General features: G+C 35.2%; 1 protein-coding gene across 6 annotated transcripts in view; it reads left to right on the top strand.

Moving 5' to 3' along the window:
• Window positions 1-13,031, top strand: part of SPART (spartin) — a 272,310-nt gene that overhangs the window by 246,632 nt on the left and 12,647 nt on the right. For all 6 annotated transcript variants that reach the window (XM_079902965.1, XM_079902960.1, XM_079902961.1 and 3 more), the window contains 5 exons: window positions 2,053-2,208; window positions 4,667-4,790; window positions 9,194-9,388; window positions 10,419-10,577; window positions 10,655-10,745. In XM_079902965.1, the coding sequence (XP_079759091.1) occupies window positions 2,053-2,208; window positions 4,667-4,790; window positions 9,194-9,388; window positions 10,419-10,577; window positions 10,655-10,745 (725 nt within the window). The remainder of the gene's footprint in view (window positions 1-2,052; window positions 2,209-4,666; window positions 4,791-9,193; window positions 9,389-10,418; window positions 10,578-10,654; window positions 10,746-13,031) is intronic.

The raw sequence follows: 13,031 nt of genomic DNA, 5'->3' as shown, positions 1-13,031 counted from the left end.
TTGTGGTCTCTGGAGTCAGATTGCCTCTGTTTGAATTTGAACTCTTCTGCTTAATAGCTGTTTAACTCAAGCTGTTGATCTTCTCTATAGTTTAGTTTCTTTATCATAAAGTCAGGATAATGGTAACATCCACTTCATTGGGCTGTGATGAAGATTAAAAGTTAATACATTAAGGCACTTACATCAGTGCTAGCAAGTAGTAATGTTCTGTGAATATTTGCTTTTGTTATGAACACTGTCTTACTTCTCAGTTGGGAAAGTGGGCCAATGGGACTAAATGGTGAAGTGACGGTAATTTCAGCATTAGTATCTGGGTAATATTGGACATTTTAGGGGTATGACTTGAGGAACAGGTTTTGTTTGAGGGAATTGTCTTTGTTCTCATGATGAACGAAGGCAAAATAAAATGTGATTTAAAATACGGTTGGTCATCCTGTGAACTTGCCTTATTTAGCCCATTTCCTCTGCCCACATGCTGATCTGTTATAGGGAGTTGAAATAGAGTATAATGGAGATATTTTCTTTAAGTGTTCTTGCCCATCCTAATGTAGGACAAGAGGGGGAAAATATGTTTGATTGTGAATACTGACAGTTATCTGAGGTTGAAGGAGATTGACAGCATGGTAGTGTAATCTTTTATTTTCTCTTTCAGTCAGCAGATACTTAGAATTCATTATTTAACCTGGTTCTATGTTAAATGATGGGGTGGGAAGAAAGAACAGAGGAGGCTATAAAGATACATATATAACAGCTCTTATTCTTGAGCACCTTACAGTCTGTTGAATAACCACAGTACAGTATGAGAGGTGATGGAAATGAAAGTGAAAGGAGGTCTGGGAGGATTTCACAAAATAGTTTCCTTTGAGTTCAGTCATGAAAGATTGGTTCCTTTTTTCTGAGGAAATAGAATACACTTTTAATCCATACCTGTATTAAAAAATTAAGATCAGAGGTGGTGGGAGCAGATCACCTGCTAAGTGAAAGGTCGGAGAGTCATCTCAGCATTACGTTGTAAGAACTATATATGAGAATGACCTGGTGATCAACATGTTCTTAAATACTAGATATTTAAGCTGCGTTAACAAAACCCATGACCCCCATTCAGAAGTCTGTGTAGCCTCGATGTGCTTAGGAGAGGAGTTTACAAAAGCAGCAACATGGTCAAATGGATATGGATTTAAGTCTAATAAGCTTTGCTGTTTACTAGCTGAATGAAGTGACATTCCTTAAGTATTCCAGACCTTTTATGGAGCTGTTTCTCCCTTTACCCCTACATTCATTTGGCCTGTATTACTGGACTCTAGGAAATAAATTAAACTGACCTTTAGGTTATATATTTACTTCCTCTGTTCAGTTTTATTTTTTTGGTTGAATGTTATTTTTAGTTTTCTGTATTGTCCTAGAACTCCAACAGTAAACAAAAGCTAGTTACTAGCTATACTTTTGATTTGCCTTTACTCTTAAGCATTCATTCAGCAAAGTGTACGCAAGCAGATTATCTTTAGTGTTGAGTGCAAAAATGGAAAAACAAAATCAGCCTTCCAACAATGCAGAGTAGTTAAACTGGACATGAGGTTTGTTAATTGCCTTTATTTATTTATTTTTGAAATTTTGAATTTAATTTATTTTTTTATACATTAGGTTCTTATTAGTTATCCATTTTATACATATTAGTATATATATGTCAATCCCAATCTCCCAATTGTTAATTGCCTTTAAACTCATTTAGTCTTGTATGTGTTTTCTAAAACTTATAATTTATTGTTTAACTAAATTCAAATGTAGCTGCATCTGATTTAACGATCACTTGTACCAACTACTGCTATAAGTTTATCTCTTGTACTTTGTTTTTTTGAAATTTGCTTTAGGCCATATCCTGTGAGCCAAAGAACTCAAACGTTTGAGGTTTGGTGATGAGATAAAAGTATAGAGAAAAATTAGTAAAAGTAGTTGTAAAACACTGTCATTTGAATAGGTATATTATTGGAGCATGGTGTACTGTAGCTTAGAGGAAATTTGAATTTGAGCTAAGCTTAGGCCTTTACTCCCTAGGCCAACTGGGACCGGGCAGAAGGAGAAAATGAATTCCAAATCCCTGGAAGATCAAGATGCCCCTCTAACCAATTGAAGGAAGCCAGTGGCACTGAAGTGAGACAGTTGGACCCAGGCAGTAAGGATGTGCGTCATAAGGGAAAACGGGGGAAAAAGGTTAGTAGAGTAAGTGAAAGATCAACAAGGTATGAGTGTGTGTTCTATTCTAATGGTACCTTTCACCAGTTTAAATTATTTATAAGATCCCCATTTACTGAAGCAGAGCAACTTGCAGATTCACAAAGTTAACACTGGTAAAATAATTATAATCAGCTTTAATATTTCCCTTTGTTATTTAAACTGTTTTAAAAGGTAATCTATGTTTGGGGGGATAGTTTTTTGCAACTATTTGAAAGATTTTTATAATTACGTTAATGATGTGTATGCTTTTTTGTTTTGTGTTATTCTCCACCTTCCTATATACACCAAGATCTTGGGGCTAGGTATGCTTTTCCTTACACTACCATTTGTATTCAGTTCCTTATTTCTTCATTAATAGTCAACAGAACAGAGAAAATGGGCTTTTAAAAAAATACACTTAGTAGTTTCTTCTTTCATTTCTTAGATTTTGTGATATGTTCCAAATGGTAAATTTGGATTAGAGTTTAGGAAATATTTATTGAGTGCTAGAAAGATGAGCATAGTGGGAAAAATTTTTAATTTCTTATCTCAAAATATTTCCCATCTAGTGGGGAGTACAGATTAGCAAAGAGATAATTTCTACCCAATGTGATCATTAGATGAAAGTACATAAGTTGTCTAGAACGCTAGGTTATACCTTCCACGTAGATGAGTGGTGTGGGAAGCAGTTAAGGAGGCTCCTCCTGGAAGGCACTATGGCTAAGATGAGTCCCGAAGGTGAAATAAGCAAACCTATGGTGAAAGAAAGTAACGCTGTGTGAGTATTGAATTGTAAACAGTTTCGTACTGTTCTTTGTTGTATTCCATATTATAAGTGCTCAGTAATTGTCTTTGGAATTAATGAATATCACATGAATATTCTACTTTTACTTGCCAACCGTCACTGTGGGTTATGTTGAGCATCTTAGACCAGCTTTATGAGGACATTGGGAGTCCAAAATGGAAGTTAGAACTTCATTTTTAAAAATTTAATTCCTTGGTTTAAAAAAAATCCAATTATATTAAAATATATATATACTTTTGGAAACCTTTACTCCCACCTTTGTCCCTGTCTACACCATTCCTCCTGCCACTGTCGGTAATTACTTTTATTAGGATCTTGTGTTTCTTTCCTGGGTTTTTTGAGGCAAATAAAAGCAAACAAAATCTGTAATTATTTCTCTCCCTTTCTTATACATAAGGGAACATCATATAGAGTGTCCTATATATATATATTTTTGATAATAAAGTCTGGGGTAAATAGAGAACTTCCTCAGTCTTTTTTACCTTATATTTCATTGTATGAATATATCATAGTTTCTTTAATCAGTCTCTTATTGAGGGGTGTTTGGTGTGATTGTTTGGTATTACAAGCAGTGCTTCAATGAATGACTTTGTAGAGCCATTGATTCATACATCTGCAGGTAATTCATCAAATAAATTCTTAGAGATGGGGTTACTGTGTCAACAGGTAAATGCATTTGTAATTCTGATAGATTTTGCTACATTGCCCTCCCTAAGGAGTATACTATTCAGCACTGCACCAGTAGCTGTTGGAGCATACCTGTCTCCCCACAGCCTGCTCAACAGAGTGGGTGGTCTATTTTTTGGCAATCCGATGATGAGAGAAATATATTGGAATATATTAATTTGCATCGATTTTATTATGAGTGAGTTGAGCAAATGCATAAGGGTAACTTGAATTTTGTTTTCTGTGTGATGTCTAGTTATGTTCTTTGTCCATTTTTATTACTGGGTTGTTAGTCCTTTTCTTCACAATTTCTAGGAGCTCTTTATATATTAGGGACATTGGCACATTGTCAAAGATAGAAGTTGCAAATTATAATGAGGTCTGAGTTAGCCTACTCCTGAGTTTTTAGAATGAAAACAAATTTAGCTTTGAGATTTTGAATGTTGGCCCTAGCTGTTAAATTAGCAAAGTACAAGTATTTCTGTTTCCCATTTCCATTCAAATGGAATGGTAGATTCTGTGTTTATATACTTTTATTTACTTTTACTTGATTTCTGTCAAAACCAGTTTATTTGGATACATTCTTCCTTACTGACTGAGTCATTTAACAGAAATCTTTTAACCTTACTGAGTACTGTATGCATACATACCAATATCTAGGGGGTGATAGCTCTATGAAGGAACTCAGAGTGGTCAAAGAAAGAAAAAAATTAATCAATTTAAATATAATTTGATAAATGCTGTATTGGAGGTATGTTGGTATTTAAATCTTACCAATGGTACCTAACATAAGACCAGAACAGTTTTCACCTTCACGGTGGTTATGGTATTGCACTTTATGTAATAAAATGTACTTATAACTAGGTTGCCTGGAAATATTTTCATTAATTAGTATTTGTTGGCTTAATATTTTATTACAAAATGCTTATGATTTTTCCTCCTCTTAGTATTTATTTCACATTTTGAAATATTTTTACTGTTTAGACCAAAGGTACTTCAAGTGAAGAAGTTAATCTGAGTCACATTGTACCTTATGAGCCAGTTTCAGAAGAAAAAGCAAAGGAATTACCTGAATGGAGTGAGAAAGTGGCTCAAAACATTTTGTCAGGTATTATAGTAATGTTAACTTTTTTGCCTGCATAATGTGAAACCTTTGAATCCCATTAGAGAATACTTGGAAAGATACTATTTTATGTTTTGGTTTTAAATGGTCAGTTTATAAATATTTAAAAATAGAAGGAACTAGTCTCTTTGAATATCACATATTGTCATATTGGTGTAAGTTCTTCTTGATATATTATTCTCTGTTTTACTCTTGGGAAAATTGGTAATGGAAAGCTTCAAGAATCTCCAAACTTTCAGAATAGCTCTGAACATAAAATTAGTTATTTTCTTTTCCCCTTTGAAATTCCCCCTTAATCTTTTTTTCTCCCCTCTCCTTCCTCCTTCTCCACCAAAAAAAATGACATTCATCCGTCTTTGGAAGCAAAGTAGCACTCGCCTAACCTTATGGCAATACAGGCATGAGGAGACCTGAGAATTATAGCCAAGCTGTTTGGGAAGTAGACCCTACTGTTTAATTATGGATAGAAAGGGCTTCAGATCATTTATTTTAAAAACAAAATAATCATTACTGACACATGTGTTTATACTTTAATTGGTTAACAGTTTAACTGCAGTAGCTCTCAGATTGAGACCTTATATTTTGTTTTTTAAAAAACATTGCCAGTCATTATTATTCAGTAAGTCAAATTCATGACCCAGTAAGGGGATCTTGACTAGTTATTTAATAGACTATCAATATAGGTTTCCATCTCTGGTTTATAGGTTTAAACTCATTAAAATAATGGAGGTGTCTAAAGCAGAGGAAATCTTTAACATGAAAAACCAACAAACTAAAATAAGTGAAAAATGATTAAGTAGCTAGGAGCAAACAAAATATTTTGCCCAATGTCAAAGAGCTGCTTGAGACAAGTAGAAAAGATAAAGCCAAATTTTCAAATATATGTGTAACAGTTAAAATTTATCCTTGAAAGAGATTTTTAAAGAAGTTGTAAAGGGACTTCCCTGGTGGTCCAGTGGTTAAGACTTTGCCTTCCAATGCAGGGGGTGCAAGTTCAATCCCTGGTTGGAGAGCAAAGATCCCACATGGCTCCCGGCCAAACAAATAAAAATGTAAAACAGAAGCAATATTGTAACAAATTCAATAAAGACTTTAAAAATAGTGCACATCAAAAAAACAAAAGTTGTAAAGAAAAACCTTCGCTCTTACTACCTTGCACCCTAACTTTACAGGCTGCTAAGTTGTTAATTAGGTCAGTGTTCAGAAAATTAGCCCTTATCCACACATATGTAGATAACTAAATTCAAAGGTAATTAAGTTTTTGAGTTTATACTGCTATAAGACTGTATAGTATCCATGTGTAACAAACCATGCCAAACTTAATGATGTGAAACAACAATTTGTTTACGCTTAGGAATTCTGTGGGCCAGGTATTCCAAAAGGTCATATCAGGGATGGCTTGTATCTGCTTCATAATGTCAGGGCCTCAACTAGGAAGACTCAAAGGCCAACTAGTGACTCAGTAGCTGGGGGCTGGAATCATTTGAAGGCTCCTTCAATCACACTGAAGTTGGCATCTGGGTTAGGAGAGCTCAAGATCTAGGACTGCCTACACATGACCTCTCCATGCCTCTTGACTTCCTCACAGCAGGGTAGCCTTAAGCTCATCTGGCATCTGTGTAGTAGCTCAGGGTTCAAGTGTGAATGGTCCACCAAATAGGCAGAAGCTGCATTACCATTTCTGACATACTCTTGGAAATTTCCAGCATCATTAGTTATAAGCAAGTAACAAGCCTGCCCAGATTCAAGGGAATATGACATAGACCCCACTTCTCAATGGGAAGAATGTCAAGGTCATGTTGAAAGAACATGTGGAACAGGAGATACTGTTTTTGACCATCTTTGGAAAATACCATGGGCCACAAAATCTTAGGACTCCTAGGTACCATACAGATTCCACACACTGGTTCTATTCGAAGGAGTAGATCATCCTGAGAGCCAGCTAATGCTGAGGAGAGATCTCTTCATAGATTTCAAAAGAACTGTTAGCAGTGCATCATTTGAAAATGAGCCAAAACTACCTTCTAGTAACACTTAGAGACCTTCTTTACTACTTGGGACTTTAGTCTTCAGGCTTGTAACTCTCTTCCTTTTCATCCTGTATCCTCAGGGCTAGAGTTTTAGCAATAGCCCTAATAATGACATTAAAACTATTTAACTGCCAATCAGAATACCTGTCTCCTTATATACTTTTTAATAGGTAGCATGAAAAACAACTAGCTCACTGAATACTTAAGGTACGAGTTACAGAGAAAGTGTAAGAAATATCCAAAATTTACTCCAGAAAAAATTATCTGATCTGTCAAGAAACTATTTCTACCTGACTCATGTAGGTTCTGTACAAAGATGAGTAACCAGGGATCTAAACTGAGCTCATTCACCTTAGCCCAATGATGAGTAAAGATCAGTAAAAGCTATAGTCTTATACTTAATGAATGTAAGAGGTGAAAAAACAATGCTTAAAATTTACACATGTAGAAAATTGGTGTGAGAAGCTTAGACTTACATTACACTTTAAGAAGGCAGCTGCCAAACATTTTAGATGGAGTAGAGTCTAATAAGCTAATTTGGGAGGAGGTAGAAGATTGGTGGCAGTAGACTGAATAGAGCCCCCATTGGGTTAGGTTTGAATTAGGTCATTTTATGTCATCTGCCAACTTCTCATTTATTCAACATTCATTCATTGCCTGCTATCTCTCAGCATTAACTGGGTGTGTAGGATGCAGACATGGATAGAATATATCTGGCATTACACATGCCATTTAAAAGATCTTAATAGCTACCAATGAAATACTGTATTTCCGTATCTTCTATTGCAGCCTCTACAGTTTTAATTCTCTCTTCCATGGTGATATCTTGTTTATAATTAACATCTAGTTTTTCTCTTTATTAGTCCTGTGACTTTTCATTTATCTCACTTCCACTTATTTTTCTGAAAGTCATCGATGGACTCCATCCCCCTTGTTTGATATAGTTTCTTTGTAGGATTATAGTCTACTTGAGCTCTCCTTTGTTCATTGTCATTTTATGATTTATTAGTTTTCCTTAACTTCAAGTTCAGCTGTTTTTCACCTAATACTTTTCAATCTATAAGTTAACTCTAAAAACATATAATTTTTTTCTTGACTAGACATCTTCAGTCCCTTTATTGTTGTGTGAACTCCTGGCTGGAAGCTGTTTGCCTGGGTTTGAGCCCTGATCCTCCGCCAAGGGTAGGACAGTGGGGATAGGGTTGGAGCCGGAGGTGGACATGTTGTCTGAAACAGGAAGAGAAACACATCAATTTTTCCAGTCAGTTACTACTTGGTACTTTTCATTCACATTTTTAAATGGGTATGATTTTCACATCATTGGATGCCTGCTTACTAATGGGCTGAAGTAATTATGTAAAAACCATGGCACAGATCTTGGAAAACATACTTAAGTATTTTTAAAAGCTCATTGTTTCAGGGTATAGCCAAAAAGGAGATACTTAAAATTGTAACTCTCCCCAGGGGAGGGTAACACTTTCCTCCCCCCTCTTACGGAGAACTGTTCCCCTTGTGTTTGTTTTCTTGGTTCTCCCATCTCCTTCCCACTTCTCCTCTTCCCACATGCTGTCTAGCTCAAGGCCTTTTCTTTTCTCTAGAGAAGTCTCTGTCACCCTGCTTTCTCTCTGACAATCTCTGCTTCTTTCATTCTTACTGCAAGAAGCATGAGCAAAGCAAAAGGCTAGGGCCTAGTCTCATGAGAAATAGCTAGAAATAGCTCAATCTTCTTTTCTTTTAGAGTTTTTCTTCTCCTGAATTTTTTGGGAGTTCTCATGTCTTTGTCGTTCGGTTTAAAGTGCAAATTAAAAGGTGCTGAGATCAAGGGATTTGGGATTGAGGAAGGAGCAGAACCCCCTGCCTTATGTCTTTAGCCCAAAGCAAACAAGCAAAAGTTCTGCCTTGGTGTTTGAGATACAGGTTGTTGGTGTATCTGTCAGCTTCAAGGCTTTGTGGGGGAAAAGTGGTGCCTGGACTAAGGCAAAAAGAACAAGGGTACTGAGTCTTCTAGCCAAATACCATCGTAATGGCACCAAGACCCCAAATTAGTCCCTAACAGTAGTATACTGTGGTAAGTAATATATAGAGATGCCTACAAGTTGTAGTGACAGCATAGAGTAATACAGAACTGTTGTTGAGTGATACATGACCTAAGTATTGAAAGACAAATTTACTTAGAAAAGGTATGTATTACAGGCAGAACACTACAAGTACAAAGTTGGCTTGAAAATTTATGGCATGTTTGGGATTTGAATATTGAACTCCTTGGTTTTTTTTTTCCTGTTGATCAGTTATTTGTTAAAGGGCTCAAAGGTATAATCAATCCTAATTTTGTGCAATTCAAAAATTTCCTTTAAAAAGGTGCTTCCTGGGTGAGTTGGGGTTTGGTCAAAGGTGCTGAGTTTACTGGCAAAGCCATCCAGAAAGGCGCTTCTAAACTCCGAGAACGGATTCAACCAGAAGAAAAACCAGTGGAAATTAGTCCAACTGTGACCAAGGGACTTTATATAGCAAAACAGGCTACCGGAGGAGCAGCGAAAGTCAGTCAGTTCCTGGGTAAAGTAACTTTAGATTCCTTTACTTTTTTTCAGTTAAATAAAAATAATCTCTTAGTCCAGGTTAATCTAAATCTCATTTAGATGTTTTAAATTTAAGAGTAAAGAATTAGGACAAAGCAGTTTTGCCTTTCTACTCAGGGTAGAATCAGTAATCCAGCAACATCAACCTGAGAGCCTTAGAAATATTTCAGGCACTTGACACACCTACTGATTCAATATCTCCATTTTTATAAGATCTCTAGGTGATTCTTATTTGCATATTAAAGTCTGAGAAACACTGGTTAGGGGTGGTTTTGTTGTGTTGGAGAGGGGAGTGTGTGTGCATTTGAAAAGGAATGTATTTGCTATCCTTGAATATGACACATTCTTTTAAGGACAACTCACTGCATAAGCAGTTGAGAGTCAAGAGTGAGGGATGTACTGTCTTGAATAAAGCTGACTTAGTGATTCTGGTGTCAGCCTTCCCTAGTAATATGCCTCTAAACCCCTCTCCTTTGAGGATCACAGCTCTAAAGTTTGGTATTTTAAGATGGTCAGATAGCTCCTTAGAGGATTGTCATAAAATTTAGTAAGATAATCTTTTTGGTATTTGGTATTCTTTGGAGTCAGATTTTTGGTTTGTTTACTTTTACATAGACTTAAATACTTTATTACTATTTCAGTGAGTATTTGCTGATAGGGAGAAAAAGTATGAATACGCTTAGCTGGAAAACATGAAAGTTGGACCTACCAGTCTTGCATTGCAGATAGAAAAGGTGGATGGTTCTCTTCTAAGCAAATTGCCAAAAAGAACATTATATTTAAGAGTCAATAATCTCTGCAAACACATCCTTAAACTAAGCAATAGCCTTTGTTTAAAAAGTAACCAGCCCTGTTTTCATTCTTTTTTAAATAGGAATGGTAACATTATACAGTAAAACAACTTTAGATGCTCATGGAAGACTTTTGCTAAGTGAGAGTGGTAAAATCAAGGGAAGAATACATTTTTTGCTAAGTTTTTTTTTTTTTTTTTTTTATGGTTATATTAGTTGACGGAGTTTGTACTGTAGCAAATTGTGTTGGAAAGGAATTAGCTCCACATGTCAAGAAGCATGGAAGCAAACTTGTTCCAGAATCTCTTAAAAAAGACAAAAATGGGAAGTCTACCCTGGATGGTGCTATGGTTGTAGCAGCAAGCAGTGTTCAAGGTAACATAAAGGTCTAAAACTTTAGGAAGATCTTTTTGCTGAGGGCTGGTTTTACTTACTTTTAAATGTATTTGCAGGATTTTCAACTGTCTGGCAAGGATTGGAATGTGCAGCTAAATGCATTGTTAATAACGTTTCAGTAGAAACTGTACAAACTGTCAGATACAAGTAAGTTGAATTTTATCATTTTAATGATGAAATCTCTTGTAGCATTTGTAAAACTCTAGGACAGTTAAAATGATTGTGTAGTTATTTTTATTAAATATTTGATAAAACAGTTTTTTTCACTTGCTATTTTTAAGTAGGGAGAAAAATTAAGTTTTAGCAAATTAATAGTATTACTGTGACTTTGCCTTTATATTACTATTATAAATACTTGTTCATCATTAATGGAAAGAATAGGTTTAAGTTTTTTTTTTAATGCCTGGAATTTCTGTATGCCTTATTAACTGCATGTTCTTGATGGGTGATGTTTGCCTATAGTTTTGACGGGGAAAACTTGAATTATAATTAAGCTGTTATACTTTGTTAATACTAGCCCCTTCTATATACAAAGAATGTTAAATTTTCACACCTTATGAATCTACCACTGTGCATCTGTATTGGAATAGACAGATGGTATGAGAAGACCTACCATTAAGAAATAGACAAACATAGAAATGAATGATTTATTCAAGCTTATCTGATAAGTGGTATTAAAGATAAGACTTAAGAACAGGATTTTCTGATTTTAGCTCTTTATTCTGTCTTTATAAGTACTAGAGGGCTAAACTTAAATTTAGTATGAAGGACCTGAGTTGCTTTCTTAGTTTTGAATTAGTTTAGATCTTAATATTTAATTTTATTTCGAAGAAAAAAAATAATGGTGTTCTCAACTCTTGGTTATTTGTGTTAATTATTTACTCACTGACAGCATTTGAGTTAATACTTATATATCAGACATTGTGTTCAGTGCTTTCCATGTGTATTATTTAATCTTTAACACTATTATCTCCATTTTACAGATGAAGAAACCAAATGCTTTTGAGCCTTAAATACTTGTTAAGGATTGTACCCCCCTAGTAAGTGGTAGAGCTGGGATGTAAGCCAGGTCCCCCTGTCATGCAGTATCAGAGAACAGTGCTGGGCCAACACTGCCCTTAATGGGATATCTCTGCGAGTTTAGTATCTAGAGTTATTTTCTAACACTACCTAGCATGTGTTTAGACTCCCTCCCACCACAATAAATTACCTTTGGTTTAGGAAATACTAACTTAATTTCCAGCCTGAGTTGATTTTATCTGCTCAGTCTGGGGCATGCATACCTTAGAATCAAAGCAACACAGCCATATCATCTTGGAGTGCCGATTTTACCAAAGGATTTGGAAAAGAAAATGCAGAGTAGATCTGAAATTTTGGTGGAGATGTAAAACTCAAGTCTGCCAGCTCACTTCCTGCTACTTGTGGCATTGACCTCTAACACTCTTTTTTGTTATGCCTTTCAGGTTACTTTGATGGATGAGTCATAATTAGGAAAATGGTTTCTTCTTTTGTTGCAAGAGTAGGAGAAAGTCAGAGTGTCTTTTAGACCAAAAGTGGGTTATTTTCAGATTATCATATGTTAGCACAGATAAATAGGCAATCATATGATTAAGTAGGAAGTGCTTTATTGGGTTTGCCCATTTCCTACTTTAATGAAAAAAAAATGCTTACCTAAGTACAGTTAAGTGGAGCCCTGTTAAAAGGTTTGAGATTCACATAATGAGGAAGTACAGGTTTTGGTGTAGATTTTGCATTTCTGTCCTTAGTGAGGAGAACTTAATATGATAAATAGGGTATTTTAACAGTGGTTCTGAGCTAATTTATTTCTGTTATGGTGTACATTGCTAGTTTTATCCTTTCCTCCAAAGATTCATGGAGTGAAAAAAAGTAGGTGAGAATTTAGTTAAGTAGGTTTGTATTTCCAGTTATAAGGGTACTTTAGTCTTAGCAGTAACTTAATTAGAAAACTTGGAAAGATGGGAGGGACAGTGGGGAATAACAGGTTTTGTCCAAGTAATACTGTTTTCTCACTTATGAATAATCTAGCTTAGAAGTAGAAATTGCTTTTTAGGGGAAGAAACTGCAAGTATTAAACCAGTAATAACTCAGTGATATTTATCACTCAAGAATTGGAAAAGCTAGTTGTTCTTTCATTTAATTTAGTTCTCGATAATTTACATAAATTTACATTTATTTACATTTATGAGTTTACATTTATTTACACTGTGAAAATTATCTGATAGAGTGAGCATTTGTGTTTTTCTGCTCTCATCCAACTGATGGTTGTATAGTAAAGAAAACTTATTATTTTTGGAAAATGTGTAGTATTGTCTGTGAGAAATTATTTCCCCAAGTAGTCATGTAACATTTTATGGAAAAACTCAAACGAACTTTTTGGCCAACCCAGTATTATATAAACTTCTTTATCTGATT

Source organism: Stenella coeruleoalba (genome assembly GCF_951394435.1).
Source record: "Stenella coeruleoalba genome assembly, chromosome: 18".
NCBI lineage: Eukaryota > Metazoa > Chordata > Mammalia > Artiodactyla > Delphinidae > Stenella > Stenella coeruleoalba.
Note: the sequence above shows the minus strand (reverse complement) of the source record. Positions and strands in the feature narration are given on the sequence as shown.